We start from the raw sequence: 14,476 nt of genomic DNA on the forward strand, positions 1-14,476 counted from the left end.
TGAAATTGAAATCTCAGTTTATTCATCTCAAAGGCACCCTGTACCTTGAAAACAGTTTACAAATATAATCTGTCAAATTATACAATAATAAAGCACACAATGTCCAGCATTTTTCTCATTATTATTATTTTGACTGATATCACTTTTTTTGTATTAAAAAGAAAAAGAAAACATATTTATATATAGATGTGATTATCAATTCATACAATGTAAAAAATAACAAGGTTTTCAACAAAATGTATGCCTTTTTTTCCCAGCAGAGGGCAATATTGTAAAGTGATATACATTTTTCTGGCAGGGAGGCAAGTGAAGGGAAGGAAAGGGTTGCTGCCTCTGAAGTGAACTATCAGAAAGTCTAGTCTACAATCAACAATTGTTGTTAATCATCATGAATTCATGTGTGTGTTTACATGAGTATGTGTGGGGGAGTAGAGGGATGAGATGTGTCTGACCACAGTTGAAGTACAGTACATAGAGGACGTTTCTGTTCAAGCACAGGAGAGTAGTAATGATCCTTTGAGGATATGCTTTGGCTCATTATTTATCCTCGTCATGGTGGTAGCCACACACCACCCCCACATCCTCATCGTGTGCACAATTGTGCTTGCCCACCTTTGCCCGTTTGCAGTCCAGTAACGTTCTCTCTGTGCCCTCACACTCCACATCATCTAGCAGGATACTGCCACTGCCACCCCCCAGCTCTGCCCGCTTAGCCACACGCAGGGCTACAGGGAAGCCTAGTTGCTGGCAGACCACCGTAGCCGCTTTACTACTAAACAAGTCATCACACACTGTGCCCCACTCCCCCCGTATGAAAATCTCCACCCGCCCACGGTCTGACAGCTGCTCTGCACTGATCAGCCGCACTGACCCAACCCGATGCTTCCGGCGCCGCTGCTTCCCAGGTTTGGCACCCCGGTTCTTCTTGTTGACCCGGTTTCCTGTGGAATGTTCTACCTTGTCACTCTGGCCTTTCAGGAACTTGTCCTGGGCCTTTGAGAGAGTGAAGTTAGGCCTCTGGGTGGTGGGCTTTGTTGCAGCTGTCCAGTACGTGGGCCTTGGTGTGGTCTGGGGACGATTGGTCGTAACTCCTAGTGGAAAGGGTCTGACTGTGGCGTGTGGTTGTGGTCGGGTCAAGGGTCGTGCTGTTGGTGGAGAGGGCCTTCTGGCTCCAGTTGTCAACAGTGATCGGGGCTTCGGGGTAACAGTGGGCCTGGTGTAGGACAACGATGGTCTCTGCCGGGAAGGAGTGGTGGCATGACCTGGCCTGACCGTCATTACCTGCCTCCATGAGATGGTCATTGCAGGTGTAGCGGTACCAGTAGTCCTCTGCTGCATTGAGGTGGGGTTGGAAGGTGTTGTTACAGGTTTGACAGTAGCCCGGGTTGTTAGAGGTTCAACTGTAGCCCTTATCGTTGCAGGTTTAGCAGTAGCCTTCAGGGTTGCAGTTGGAGGTGTGTAGGTAGGTCTCGTCGTCGTGGAGCGCATGGTGGTCGGAGGAGTACGGAGCGTGGTGGTAGCTGTTGTTCTAGCCGTAGTAGTGGGCGCAGCGGTGGTCGTTGGCTTCTTGTCAATGACAAACTCTGTAGAGAGGAAGTCAAGCGAAAGAAACAGCCCTTTAGAGCACTCCAACTGACTGAGATGTGTTGCGCTGTGACTCATGATAGCCTGCAAAGGAACGCGTGTTTGTTTGTGGTGTCACTTACCCTCCTTCGGGTGGAAGTGAATCAGCTTGCCTTTAATCTTGACAAGAGTTGGCTTGAAGCTGCACTTGCCTGGAGGTGCTCTCCTAGATGGTGAGAGAAATCCATCAAACAATCCATTTATTTTCATGCTGCCCATGACAACTCTATCTCCTACTAATACAGTATAGATTAACTTGAATCATACATTATCATAACCACATGAAGAACAGTTATATCATTGATAAGCACATTATATTCAGTAAATTGCCGTTAGGGTAGAAGATTTAGCAGATATTCCCTTAGCGTGACACAGAGCGATTACGTTAGCTGATTACATAGTTAAAGTAAGAGATGTACTAAACAAACACAGGGGGATTGAAGACCACATCAATAATTGGATGGACAAAAAACATTAGCATATCTGGCAAAGGTATGTCTGTTTTGGGAATCTGCCATTAATCCGAGATAGGGATGAATTCCCAGAGCCCCCTGGCTGTTGGGACACTGAGACCCTTGTTTAATACCTGGATGGATCCACTATCTTATAGATCACCCCCGCTCTGGCAGATGCACTGGGAGCTCCCGTTGCCAGGAAGTACAGCTCCCCTAGAAACAAGAGGAAAAAAGGATCTAAGACCCAGCACAAAGATCTGCAACACCTTCAAAGCGAAATCAAGATAGCCCGTTTCTTTTGAACCCCTTCCCACTCTACTCAAATCAGCTTTGAAGTCAAGTATTCTGAAAAAGTTGCTTGTTGAGACTTATCTGAAGCTAAAGAGCATGCACTAAGTGGTACACCACTGGGTTTGAACTGCGTGTGTTATTTCTTTATGTTCAAAAGCAGCAGAGGCTCATCACGAAATAGCTCAGAGAAGCAGACAATTTTCCATGGTTGTCTTGGGTGACTGAATTCACAAGCAGTGTGCATCCCCTAATGGCCTTTTCATGTATGGATCAGTACAAACAAAACACAAAAAAGACAGAAAAACATGCAAAGCTAGTTGTCAAGGTTACCTGCCTCATCTTCAGCAAAGGAAATGATGTATTTGTAATAGCTGTTGATAAGTTTGGGGAATCGGCACGTCTGGTCTTTTCCCATACAGATCTCCTTGTACTCCCACTTCCCAGTGCTTTGGTTCTCCTTCAGTGACATCAGGCGCCTAGGCAGACAAGGAGTCTCTCAGATTGTGCATGTGTCAAGTGAGTTTTAGGGCATTTGAAACATTTGTCAATGATCTTTCAATTTTAAGAACATTTGTGTATCAACTCTTTTTCGAGGCATGACAATCTATGAAACATTTTTTGCATTTTAATCAGTGTAACATTGGATAAATGTTGGTTATGTTGTATAAACACACACCCACTCATGAAATCCCCGAATATGTAGAGGCCATTGAGATTAGGCATCTGGCAGCCGCGGTATATGTAGCCTCCAGTGACCGACTTCCCCAGTTTGTGGGGGTAAGCAAAAATAGGCAGGATGTCATCTGAGGAGAAAATATTTTTACACTGCTTAAGGGATTTAATACATATCTGAATCTCTTCACCAAATAATGAATTGATTCTTCATATAGAATCAGCCTGCCACCTCTACCAAATTCTGTTGGAGCAATAGCCTACTCACCAAGAGAGGAGTTGCGACACAGCCTGTTGTCATAGCAAGAGAAGCCCTCCTTGGCTCTCCAGCCATAGTTGCCACCCTTGACGATGAGGTCCACCTCTTCAAACTTGTTCTGTCCCACGTCCCCGCAGAACAGTCGGCCACGGCCCTGCCCGGTGATGAGGTCGCCCCGGTCGATGGAGCAGCGCCACATGTTACGCACCCCATAGGCGTAGATCTCAGGCAGCGAGCCCTTCTCCCCCAGGAAAGGATTGTCCGACGGGATGCTGTAGGGTTCCACGTCATCGTTGTTGTCCACATCGAGACGCAGCACCTTGCCCAACAGAGTGGACCTACGCACACATGGGTTTAACTGAGTTCTAGTCATAGGAAAATGTGTCAGCATTTTAGTGTGGGCTTCTGTCATTGTTTTTCATTTGTGTATGTGTATCCAACCTTGTCTCAGAGCGTTTTGTATTATTCTGTACGTAAATCTGAACACTACTTTTAGTATGATATGTTCCAAATTACAATTGGTATTATATGTTATGACTTTGCAAAACGTACAATATGTTATGAATTTGCAAAATGTACAATTATGTTAGGAATTAGCTAAATGTACGACATACGAATTCTAGCTAGGTGGCTAGGTGGCTAACGTTATATAGGCTAGGGGTTAGGGTTAAGTTTAGGAGTTAGGTTAATGGGTTAAGGTTAGGGTTAGCTAACGTGCTAAGTAGTTGCAAAGCAGCAAAGTAGTAAGTCGTTGAAAAGTTGCTAATTAGCCAAAATGCTAAAGTTATCCGTGATGAGATTCGAACTTGCAACGTATGGGTTGCTAAACATTACAGTCATACCAACTGTAACGTGTCATACTAATTTGAGTGTCCCGGATTTACGTTTAGTATGTTACGAGGCCAGGCTGGTGTGTCACAACAGTCATCAAAGACATTTAGGATTAATGAAAGTTATAGATGCACAAAGATCATGCCCCCAAAGCATTTTTAGGGGGAATGATATTTATGCCTCTGTGACTTTCTCACTCATCATTATTCACGATTCATTCATGATTATCTGTAATCATGGTAACGTCCACATTAATGTAGAAGCGTTCAGAAACATATTCTATTCTTATTTACAATAAAACTGACTCCAATGACGTAATACATTATTTACCATTAATTTCTACTAGGCACAATGCATCCAACAAGTTTGTAGGGTCACAAGCTTGATGCAGTCATTGTGTGCTAAAATATGGGACCAAATACTAAACTTTTGACTAAATGTAATACACTATAGGTGAATTTGTCCAAATACTTATGACACCTTCAAATGGGGGATTAGATACACAAAGTGTTTTCACTTCTAAATGATAAAACACATATGTATGAAAATACCCTCAAATAAAAGGTGACATTCTGTACTGTCACCTCATATAAAACATTTGATCTCAAATCCAAAATGCTGAAGTATAGAGCCAAATGAATTGTTTTAGCTTCACTGTCCAAATAAATACATAGGGGATTTCTCCTCACTCACTCACTCACTCACTCACTCACTCACTCACTCACTCACTCACTCACTCACTCACTCACTCACTCACTCACTCACTCACTCACTCACTCACTCACTCACTCACTCACTCACTCACTCATACTATTATGCGGCCCACAACGTCTTGTGTAAATATTAGCCTTGGCAGGTCCCTAAACCTCATATCCCTGGCCTTTCACTCATTGGCTGTCAAGAAACCCTCTGCTCATCTTTCTTCTCCTGGGATGAGCTGAATGGGATGTTTCCACCCAATGCAACTCAATACAATGCCTTTACCGTAAGTACCGCCCTCGAGATAAAGCTGTGATTACATTTACATCATTACATTTTGTGATGTAAAGAACCCTTTATTTCGGCATGCATAAATTCTGCTATCCACTAGAGCTACCCAACTATGAACTAGACATAACCCTCTTCTGAGAATAACACATAACAAAGTTGATTTAGAGCACCTGCTCTTACTCATGCCACTGTTGAAGTTAGGAGGATGGGCTCATTGTTATGGCTGGAATAGAATGAATGGAACAGAATCCATCATGTGTTTTCCATATTTTTTGTGATTCGTTTGATACCATTCCATTTATTCCATTCCAGCCATTACAATGAGCCCGTCTTCCTATAGGTTCTCCCACCAGCCTCCTTTTACATCTACGTTGTAATATTCTGAACAGAATAGCAGGTATTCTACCTCCATTCAGGTCTTTAAAAGGAGTGGTAAACGTCCCTTCAAGCTCAACTATGCAAGACTGTAGTGATTATCACATGGTAAGAAAATGCCGGATATCGCCCGACAACATTCTCCATAAATATTTAGCCTGGCACAGCAGGTCCAGACTCTGGCCATTGACCAAAGTGCTGTGGGGGTGGCACTCACAACCTGACTGGTACTGCTATGCCCTGTCCTTGCCCATGGTTCAAAATAAAATGCATTCTAAGACAGACTGTACAGAGCTCAGTGATGGTTTTCCTCAAAGAAGGGTTTAGAGTTTCTCATAATATCACTGTGTGTACAATTCTGTCATGGTGTTATAACTATAGAGGCAGGTCACTTTCAGCAAAATGTTTTGGGCTGCCTTTGAGTCCTTTCTGAATGGCCCTGTGACACTATGTAGATTCTGGGCACTGCCAACCCCTGCCCTGGCCCCTGCCAGGAGAAAGCTAAACATACAGTGCCAAGGCTAATATTGTGAACAACTGTACTGTCTGTCTGCATGAATGTACACGTAGCCTTGAGCTGAGTGTTTGTCATGTCAAATGCTCAGGGGTTGAGGTCATAGATGGCGATTCTCTCCCAATGTTACCAAAGCGTTGGTGCCATTGACAAGGTCATAAAATCGCACTTTCATGAATAGAGTGGCATTGCTGAAGGTCCTGTATAAAGTTAATTGCGCTTCCATCCATACATTTGTCCCTCTCTCAATGTCTAGAGCTTGTCAATTTCTAGTCAAAGTTTTTAGTAAAAGATTCTTCTACCCTCCGGAGTCAATTCATCTTCTGGAATATTAAACTTGTTTATGACAAGTTGACAACAACTCAGACACAAATTTCATCTAAACGACGTGTATAAGTCAACCATGAATATGATAATTACTAGACATTTACCAGGGCAACAGGATTTTCCATTCTTTAAAAATAGAATCATGTACCACTATGTTATCATATGAGAACGTCACATAATTTGGCAATTGAGTAATACAGTTTACAAACACACTAAAATACTAATTGTGCCCTGTGGTCCCTTTACTGTAGCTTATATTTACATCAACAAAGATGTCACACTATAGGTTAAACTTTTTGAACTCCTATTTTTCAAGATTTTTTTATGTTAAATGACTGTAAATAAGTATACTATGAAGAGCCAGATGTATCACATTAAGCATTTCACTCCACTACTAACTATAATTGTCACTTCTACTCCCTCTTCGGCGCTCGAGGTCGCCAGTCTGCTGATTATTACGCACACCTGTCACCATCGTTAAGCGCACCAGCGCCTCATCAGACTCACCCGGACTCCATCACCTTCCTAATTACCTTCCCAATATCTGTCACTCCCTTTGGTTCTTTCCCTAGGTGCTATTGTTTCTGTTCCAGTGTTCATTTTTGTACGCTACCTGTGTTTCTTGGTTTGTTCTATGTTCATTTAGTTATTAAATACACTCCTTGAAATTGCTTCCCGAATCCCAGCATACACATTGCAATAATACTCCAACACCACTGTATAGGTGTCCTTTGTTGAACTAGATCTTCAACTTTAAAAATGTAGGTCTCTGAAGCAAACATATCATTCTGACCTTCAAAAAACATCAACATGGGGTGAAGGCTAGATATACACTAAATTACTAAATGTCACCCTTTAATTTGTTTCCCCTCAATTAGTTTTGAAATGTAAAGAGCATGGTGACTCACTTATTCTGGGAGTTCCCAAACTTGCCAAAGGGGTCCCCTGCTCTTCCCCCATCACCAATGAAGATATAGAGGTAGCCATCGTGCCCGAAGAGAAGCTGGCCCCCGTTGTGGTTCGAAGCAGGTTCCACCACTTCCAAAATAGTTCTATAAAGAAAACCACACATGACTAAATTCTAAATCTGATAGGATGATTGTAGTTTCAGATCTTTATTTCTGCTGATTTGTATTGTTTCAATATGTCAAATACATGCATGTGAATGGAGCCGATGACATCACAGGTTCTGATTCAGTCCATGTCATTTGGTGATACTTCTCTTACCTCTCTGAGGAGTGGTCTAGTTGGTTCATATCATCAGCGGACAGTGTGAACTCACTAATGCGGATCCTCTCCTCCTTCTTCACAGACACAGAGTAGTAGACGTAGGCTTTCCGCACCAGCGTGAAGCGAGGGTGGAGGGCCATGCAGAGGAAGCCCCTCTCATCCCCTGCCCAGGGAGAGGTGAGCACTGCCTTGGTCAGGTTGAGGAAGGGCCGGTCAATACGGGAGCCGTTGGACAGGTATGTCCACACGTAGCCCAGCTGCTCGGCCACAAAGAAGCGGTGGGTCCCGTCGGCGGCGTGGACCATGGCCACCGGGTTCCTCAGGCCGTTGGCCACCTCCTGCAGGCACAGCTGGAGACAGCCCTCGGGGTCCGCCCGAACATCTCCCAGGTTGGCGTTGAGCTTGTCGTCGGAGAGCACGTTGGGGTAACAGTACTCCCTGTCTTTGAGCTCCAGGAAGTTACAGAACTTATTGCGGTCCTCCTCTATGCCCAGCGTGGCGTTGTTGTTGGTGAGCAGACTAATGGTGTAGCGGCACTGGTGCCAGAACTCAGAGCAGTAGTCTCCGCACAGGCCTGGCAGCTCCCTCATGGGCGTGTTGGCATCCTCAGCATCGTACAGGTGGGCAGAGTAGGGAGAGCACTCCTGCAAGGATGAGGAAAGCTTGTTTGAAAAGTGGCAGAGCTATTGGGGCTCGGACTACACACGCTTATGAGCAAAACTCAGTAGATCTACCTTGTCGGCTGCTAACTTTCATAATGAGCTACTACTTAAACTGTAGGCTATAGCCACTTTGTGTAATCTCATATTGAAACTTCAAAAGCATAGTCTACAGGTTAATACTATGTCATGTCTGTTCATGATGCTGTGCAGCTATTTTCATGATGAACTCTCTCTAGGCTTGTAAACATTTGAAATTCAGCATGTCCTCTACTCCTCCCAGTACTCACCAGACCAGCTGGTAATGACTATTCTGGCTATAAATATGGCCTGTTTAAATGCATCTTGGAACATCCAATCCCTTATTAAGTCAAAGCCACACAATTACACCCATTTTGACACTGGTAAACCGTTGGGACAATGATGCAAAACATTTAAACCACTGTAACAGCTGGTACTGAAAGAAACAATTCTGTTACAAAAACTCTGATTAATAATATAATGATTCCAAGTCTTAAGCAAAGGGGGCATTATGTGTTCTGGAGTTCTCCTGAGTAATATTTAATTTCTTTCCATTTAAATCTGGGATATGCTCTCTCAAAGGTGCCATCAAACAATGCTCAAAAACTCTACATCAAAGCGTTTAACATCAACAACACTTGGCCAACTCAGGGTTTAAATCTGTTGCTGACCATAAATTGCAGGTTGGATTATGCAAATCACATGATGCCCAGGCAATGACGTAAAAACAAAAAGGGGATAATCTGGAGGTGGTATGTGTTACGCACAGCCACTTGTCTGAGTTGGGGGTACAGTATAAAACTAGTAGGTAAGAACTGACATATGTGGGCATATAGCTCCTAAAAGGAACATAAACCAAAGCATGTATGAAATGCCTTAATTTCAAACAAAATGTAAGATATGTCACGTCATGGCACATTGTGAGGCCCATTTTTTTAAGGTACTGTATCTGTGACCAACAGATGCATGTCTGTAGTTCAAGTCATGTGAAATGCATAGATTAGGGCCTAATGAATTTATTTAAATTGACTGATTTCCTCATATGAACTGTAACTGTAAAATATTAGAAATTCTTGCATGGGAGAGGTGAGCAAAGGGCCAAGTTTTTCAAAAGTTATCTATCTGGATTTTCCCTATCCGATAGGATTAAATGCATAGAAATAGATTGAATAGAACGGGTTTCCCCTTTACAGTCAATAATTTGACCGTTCTATTAATTCTATTTCTATGCATTTAATCCTAAACCAGATCACTTTTGAAAAACTGGGCCCTGGTCATTGTTTTTTGTCACATGGGTGTTGACTCCTCTGGCCTCTACTGCAGGCAGCCCTGATTATGCAGTCACTTAGACAACTATAACGTTCTGTTTAAATTCTTTGTAAATACTGTGTTGGATGGGATGGGGAGCTCTGACAACAGCAATCCGTCAAACTTAACTTCACATGCCTTTTGTTTACAGAGATGGCAACCAGATTTGACAGTACCTTGCAAAAGTATGCATCCCCCCTTGGCGTTTTTCTTTTTTTGTTGCATTACAACCTGTAATTTAAATAGATTTTTATTTGGATTTCATGTAATGGACATACAAAAAAATTGTCCAAATTGGTGAAGTGAAATGAAAGAAAATAACTTGTTTAAAAAAATTATATAAAAAAAATGGAAAAGTGGTGCGTGCATATATATTCACCTCCTTTGCTATGAAGTCGCTAAATAAGATCTGATGCAACCAATTACCTTTAGAAGTCACATAATTAGTCACATAAATTCCACCTGTGTGCAATCTAAGTGTCACATGATCTGTCACATGATCTCAGTATATATACACCTGTTCTGAAAGGCCCCAGAGTCTGCAACAGCACTAAGCAAGCGGCACTAAGCAAGCGGCACCACGAAGACCAAGGAGCTCTCCAAACAGGTCAGCGACAAAGTTGTGGAGAAGTATAGATCAGGGTTGGGTTATAAAAATATATATGAAACTTTGAACATCCCACGGAGCATCATTAAATCCATTATTTTAAAAATTGAAAGAATATGGCACCACAACAAACCTGCCAAGAGAGGGCCGCCCACCAAAACTCAGGGACCAGGCAAGGAGGGCATTAATCAAAGAGACCAGAGATAAACCTGTAGGAGCTGCAAAGCTCCACAGTGGAGATTGGAGTATCTGTCCATAGGACCACTTTAAGCCATACACTCCACAGAGCTGGGCTTTACTGAAGAGTGGCCAGAAAAAAGCCATTGCTTAAAGAAAAAAAATAAGCAAACACATTTGGTGTTCGCCAAAAGGTAAGTGGGAGACTTCCCAAAAATATGGAAGAAGGCACTCGGATCAGATAAGACTAAAATTGAGCTTTTTGGCCATCAAGGAAATGCTATGTCTGGTGCAAACCCAACACCTCTCATCACCCCAAGAACAGCATCCCCACAGTGAAGCATGGTGGTGGAAGCATCATGCTGTGGGTATGTCTTTCGTCGGCAGGGACTGGGAAACTGGTCAGAATTGAAGGAATGATGGATGGTGCTAAATACAGGGAAATTCTTGAGCAAAACCTGTTTCAGTCTTCCAGAGATTTGAGACTTGGACGGAAGTTCACCTTCCAGCAGGACATGACCCTAAGCATACTGCTAAAGCAACACTCGAGTGGTTTAAGGGGAAACATTTAAATGTCTTGGAATGGCCTAGTCAAAGCCCAGTACTCAATCCAATTGAGAATCTGTGGTGTGACTTAAATATTGCTGTACACCAGCGGAACCCATCCAACTTGAAGGAGCTGGAGCAGTTGTGCCTTGAAGAATGTGCAAAAATCCCAGTGGCTAAATGTGTCAAGCTTATAGAGACATACCCCAAGATACTTGCAGCTATAATTGCTGCAAAAGGTGGCTCTACAAAGTATTGACTTTGGGTGGGTGAATAGTTATGCACGCTTAAGTTGTCTTTTTTTTCTTATTTCTTGTTTGTTTCACAATGAAAAATATTTTGCATTTTCAAAGTGTTGTGTAAATCAAATGGCACAACCCCCCCCAAAAAATGAATTTTAATTCCAGGTTGTAAGGCAACAAAATAGGAAAAATGCCAAGGGGGTGAATACTTTCGCAAGCCACTGTATGTTACAAATTGTACATTTTATCGTGGAAACAACCCTAGACTAGCACTACCACATGCACACACACAAACACTGTGAGATTAAAGAAGGACAGTAGTAAAATTGTTATTTACGCGGTGCAGGGTGAGCTGGTAGGGTTAAAGCTGTGTGTGTTGGTTTCCTTTCCTCCATGAGTCACCAAAGTCAACATAAATACACTCAAAGAAACCTCTAAAACGGCCCTCCTTCCAAAAGGGGTGGGCAGTAATGAGAGAGTGCACATGTGCCACATCGTATAGGACAACCCTTCAACATTCCACATTGCCACGATCACTGTAAATGTGAGACTTCTCAGCTTCCAACGTTGGGAAGGAGGTATAGGATAGGCTGTATTTAGTTAAATGGTTGACGTCAATGTTACTAATTGTTTTGTAACCCAATAGTCAGCCTTAATCCTACCACAAGTAAACGGTACAGTTCCTTCAACTACTTCAGCTGGATTCAACTCCTCACCTCCCTCTCCCTCCTGCCCTCCCTATCCCAGTGGAAATATGATACTGTATATCCTGTTCAGTGACCAGAGAGGAAATCGATGTTTGGCTGGTGGTCAGTGGGCCTCTTGACAGATCACAAGCAGCCCCCTGTATCTATGATAACTGTCTGGACAAAGGGCATGATTGAGCAGAGTTTACCCTGGATAAGTGGCCTTGGGCATTGGGTCTCCAGCCACTGACCACACTGCCTATACCTTAGCATGGCTGATCGGAGAGCTGAGAGCTGAGCACAATAGCTAATCTCAACTGGATCCAAAAGCAAACAAAGCTGAGGACACGTTCACATGGTCTGCAATTCTCTTCATTGGAGAGGAGAACAAATATATTCAATCCAGTAGTGATGTTGTGGTACTGTGGTTCAGGCCCCAAAATCCATCATTGGTAACAGTACTGTCGTATCTCATGGTTGAACAGACAAGTCAAGGCCTTACATAATCCCTCCAACTGTAATTTGTTCCAATCGACAGCGTGCACATTTGGAAAGGCCTGGGGTATGTAATTATCATGATGTTCACATACATTTCAGTAATGAAGGGGGTGTCAATGTGTAAAAATTTGAATGAAATATAGTTTCATGAAATATGATAGATTAATCTGTATAAAATGTTTTATATCCTGTGATGAAATAGAATTTTATTACAAGTGAAAATGTTTTAAAAACATGCGTGAAGATAATCCATTCTACAAATGCACTCTTAGAAAAAAAATGTTTTCTCTTTTTGTGGAAAGTTTTAGATAAGGAGGCATTAGCTAACATCTGACTACTGACAGACTTCAATTTACCTGACAGAGGATGGTGCGTATGTATTTCGCACAGGTCATGTAACCCGAGTAGTCAAAATAGTCCATGATCTTGTAGAAGTTTTGGGAGATCTTGTCATCTTTCTCCAGGTCACAGCAACCAAACTTGGCGTACTCCTTACAGAAGACCAGAGGCTCCCGTGGCTGGAAGGGGGGCTTGTAATCCAGGCACTGGGGATGGGTGTTCCCATGTCGAGGTGCGTGTAGGACCAGTAGGACCAGCAGCCAAAGGGACAGCAGCTCAACTCCCTTTACACTTACCCTGGTCATTGCAATAGTAGTTTACCCTGCCACCTGTAGGGCTAAGTAATGGAGAGACCCAAAATTCCAAAAGGTCTGTGTGTAGTGGTGATTCTGTCCCTTCCCCCTGGTGCTTGACTGTTGGAGAGCCTTCCTATGTTTGCACTGGACATGTGCTCTTTCGCGGGACAAAAACGAACGGTGGCGGAGAGCAACAGGCCCTTTCATTCAGCAGTCCGCCCTGGCCAGCCACGATGCTTCCACTCTCCACTCAGAACCTATTCCCTCCCTCCTTCTGCTCCCTCCTCCCCTTACTCTCCCTCTCTCCTCCTCTCCCTCGCTCTCTGTCTGTCCTCCACAGACACATGGCATTCTTTCCCATTGCGGGCTGTCTATATCACCCTGCTGTAGCTCTCCTCCCCCTCTACATACTCAGCCTTTTCTCTACTTCACACACACCTCCCTACCCTGCCTCAGACAGATTCACTGAATGACTCAGGACGTGTGCTGAAAGAAGAGAGCAATGGATCCTCCACACACCACAAACAATGGCATAGTCTACAAGAAACTGTATGTATATGATGGAGTACACATGGATAATGCTCATGTGTTTAATACAGGCTACTGCCGTTATTCAACAGGCATTTGTAAACCACTTGGTGATATGAAATTGGTCTAAAACCAGTAGACATCAACTGAAAATCTGTCCTAAAGTGAATTGAGTCTAACGATAAAAGGCGAGATAGCCTTTCAATTGGCTTGCTGCTGAATGTTGTGTCCTAGACCTACAGGGTATACAAATACCAAAGACATATGTCTTTCATTTAGACTCAGCCACCTCCCTCCCATGTACTTGGCTTCAGATCTGACATATTTGCACAGCATATCTTAATTTCTCTGGTAACATCATAGGAACTGTTTATATTTCCTCTTGCAATGACATATTTTGAACCTCTGGATATTGAACCATCTGCCTCCGAATAAATAATTACAGCCCGCTATTATTAGAGGAAAGGCTGGATAAGAAGCCCATTAATCAAATATTGGTTATTCGAACCGGTATCATCTTTTTAAATGTATTTTCCACTCAGACCTTTTCAGACCTTGCATTGCTGTTCGTGTTTAGTGCTTTATTGAGGTGAAACGGCTGTGAGTCATAGAGAGTTCATCTGCTTTCTGGGAATTGTACTGCCTCATATCAGTAAGCCAAGTCTCTTAAACACTCCAGATAGACAGAATTAAGACGTAGATTGGGTCATGACTTTTTGGAAAGGCTATCAAATTATTATTTTTTCAGAAGAATTCTGATAGGCTAGTAGTCTGCAGGGTGTAGTTTGTCTTACTGTACCATTTGGAAATACTTCTGCCATTGGCAAGTGGTGCAGTCTATTCCTGCATGTACAATGATAAAACTGAATTTCAAAGAAAGTGTTAAATAATACAGAATGCTATACTTAGGGAGAGAGAGAGAAAAAAAGCAATTTCTCATCTGAATGAAGGAAGCCTGGTGTTTGAAGGTCTGGACCTGGAGACAAGGACAGTAAATCAAAT

General features: G+C 42.9%; 1 protein-coding gene across 1 annotated transcript; it reads right to left on the reverse strand.

The window, feature by feature from the left end:
- Positions 1-13,193, reverse strand: LOC106580732 (HHIP-like protein 1). Its single transcript, XM_014162077.3, has 9 exons — positions 12,668-13,193; positions 7,565-8,211; positions 7,246-7,389; positions 3,310-3,638; positions 3,046-3,172; positions 2,700-2,845; positions 2,210-2,291; positions 1,707-1,789; positions 1-1,583 (listed from the first exon to the last, which is right to left on the reverse strand). Exons 1-9 carry the CDS (start codon positions 12,953-12,955, stop codon positions 538-540), a joined length of 2,892 nt encoding a protein of 963 aa, XP_014017552.3. The 5' UTR covers positions 12,956-13,193; the 3' UTR covers positions 1-537.
- Positions 13,194-14,476: the final 1,283 nt, after the last annotated feature.

The sequence above is a fragment of the Salmo salar genome, chromosome 20 (assembly GCF_965601325.2).
Source record: "Salmo salar chromosome 20, fSalSal1, whole genome shotgun sequence".
Lineage (NCBI taxonomy): Eukaryota > Metazoa > Chordata > Actinopteri > Salmoniformes > Salmonidae > Salmo > Salmo salar.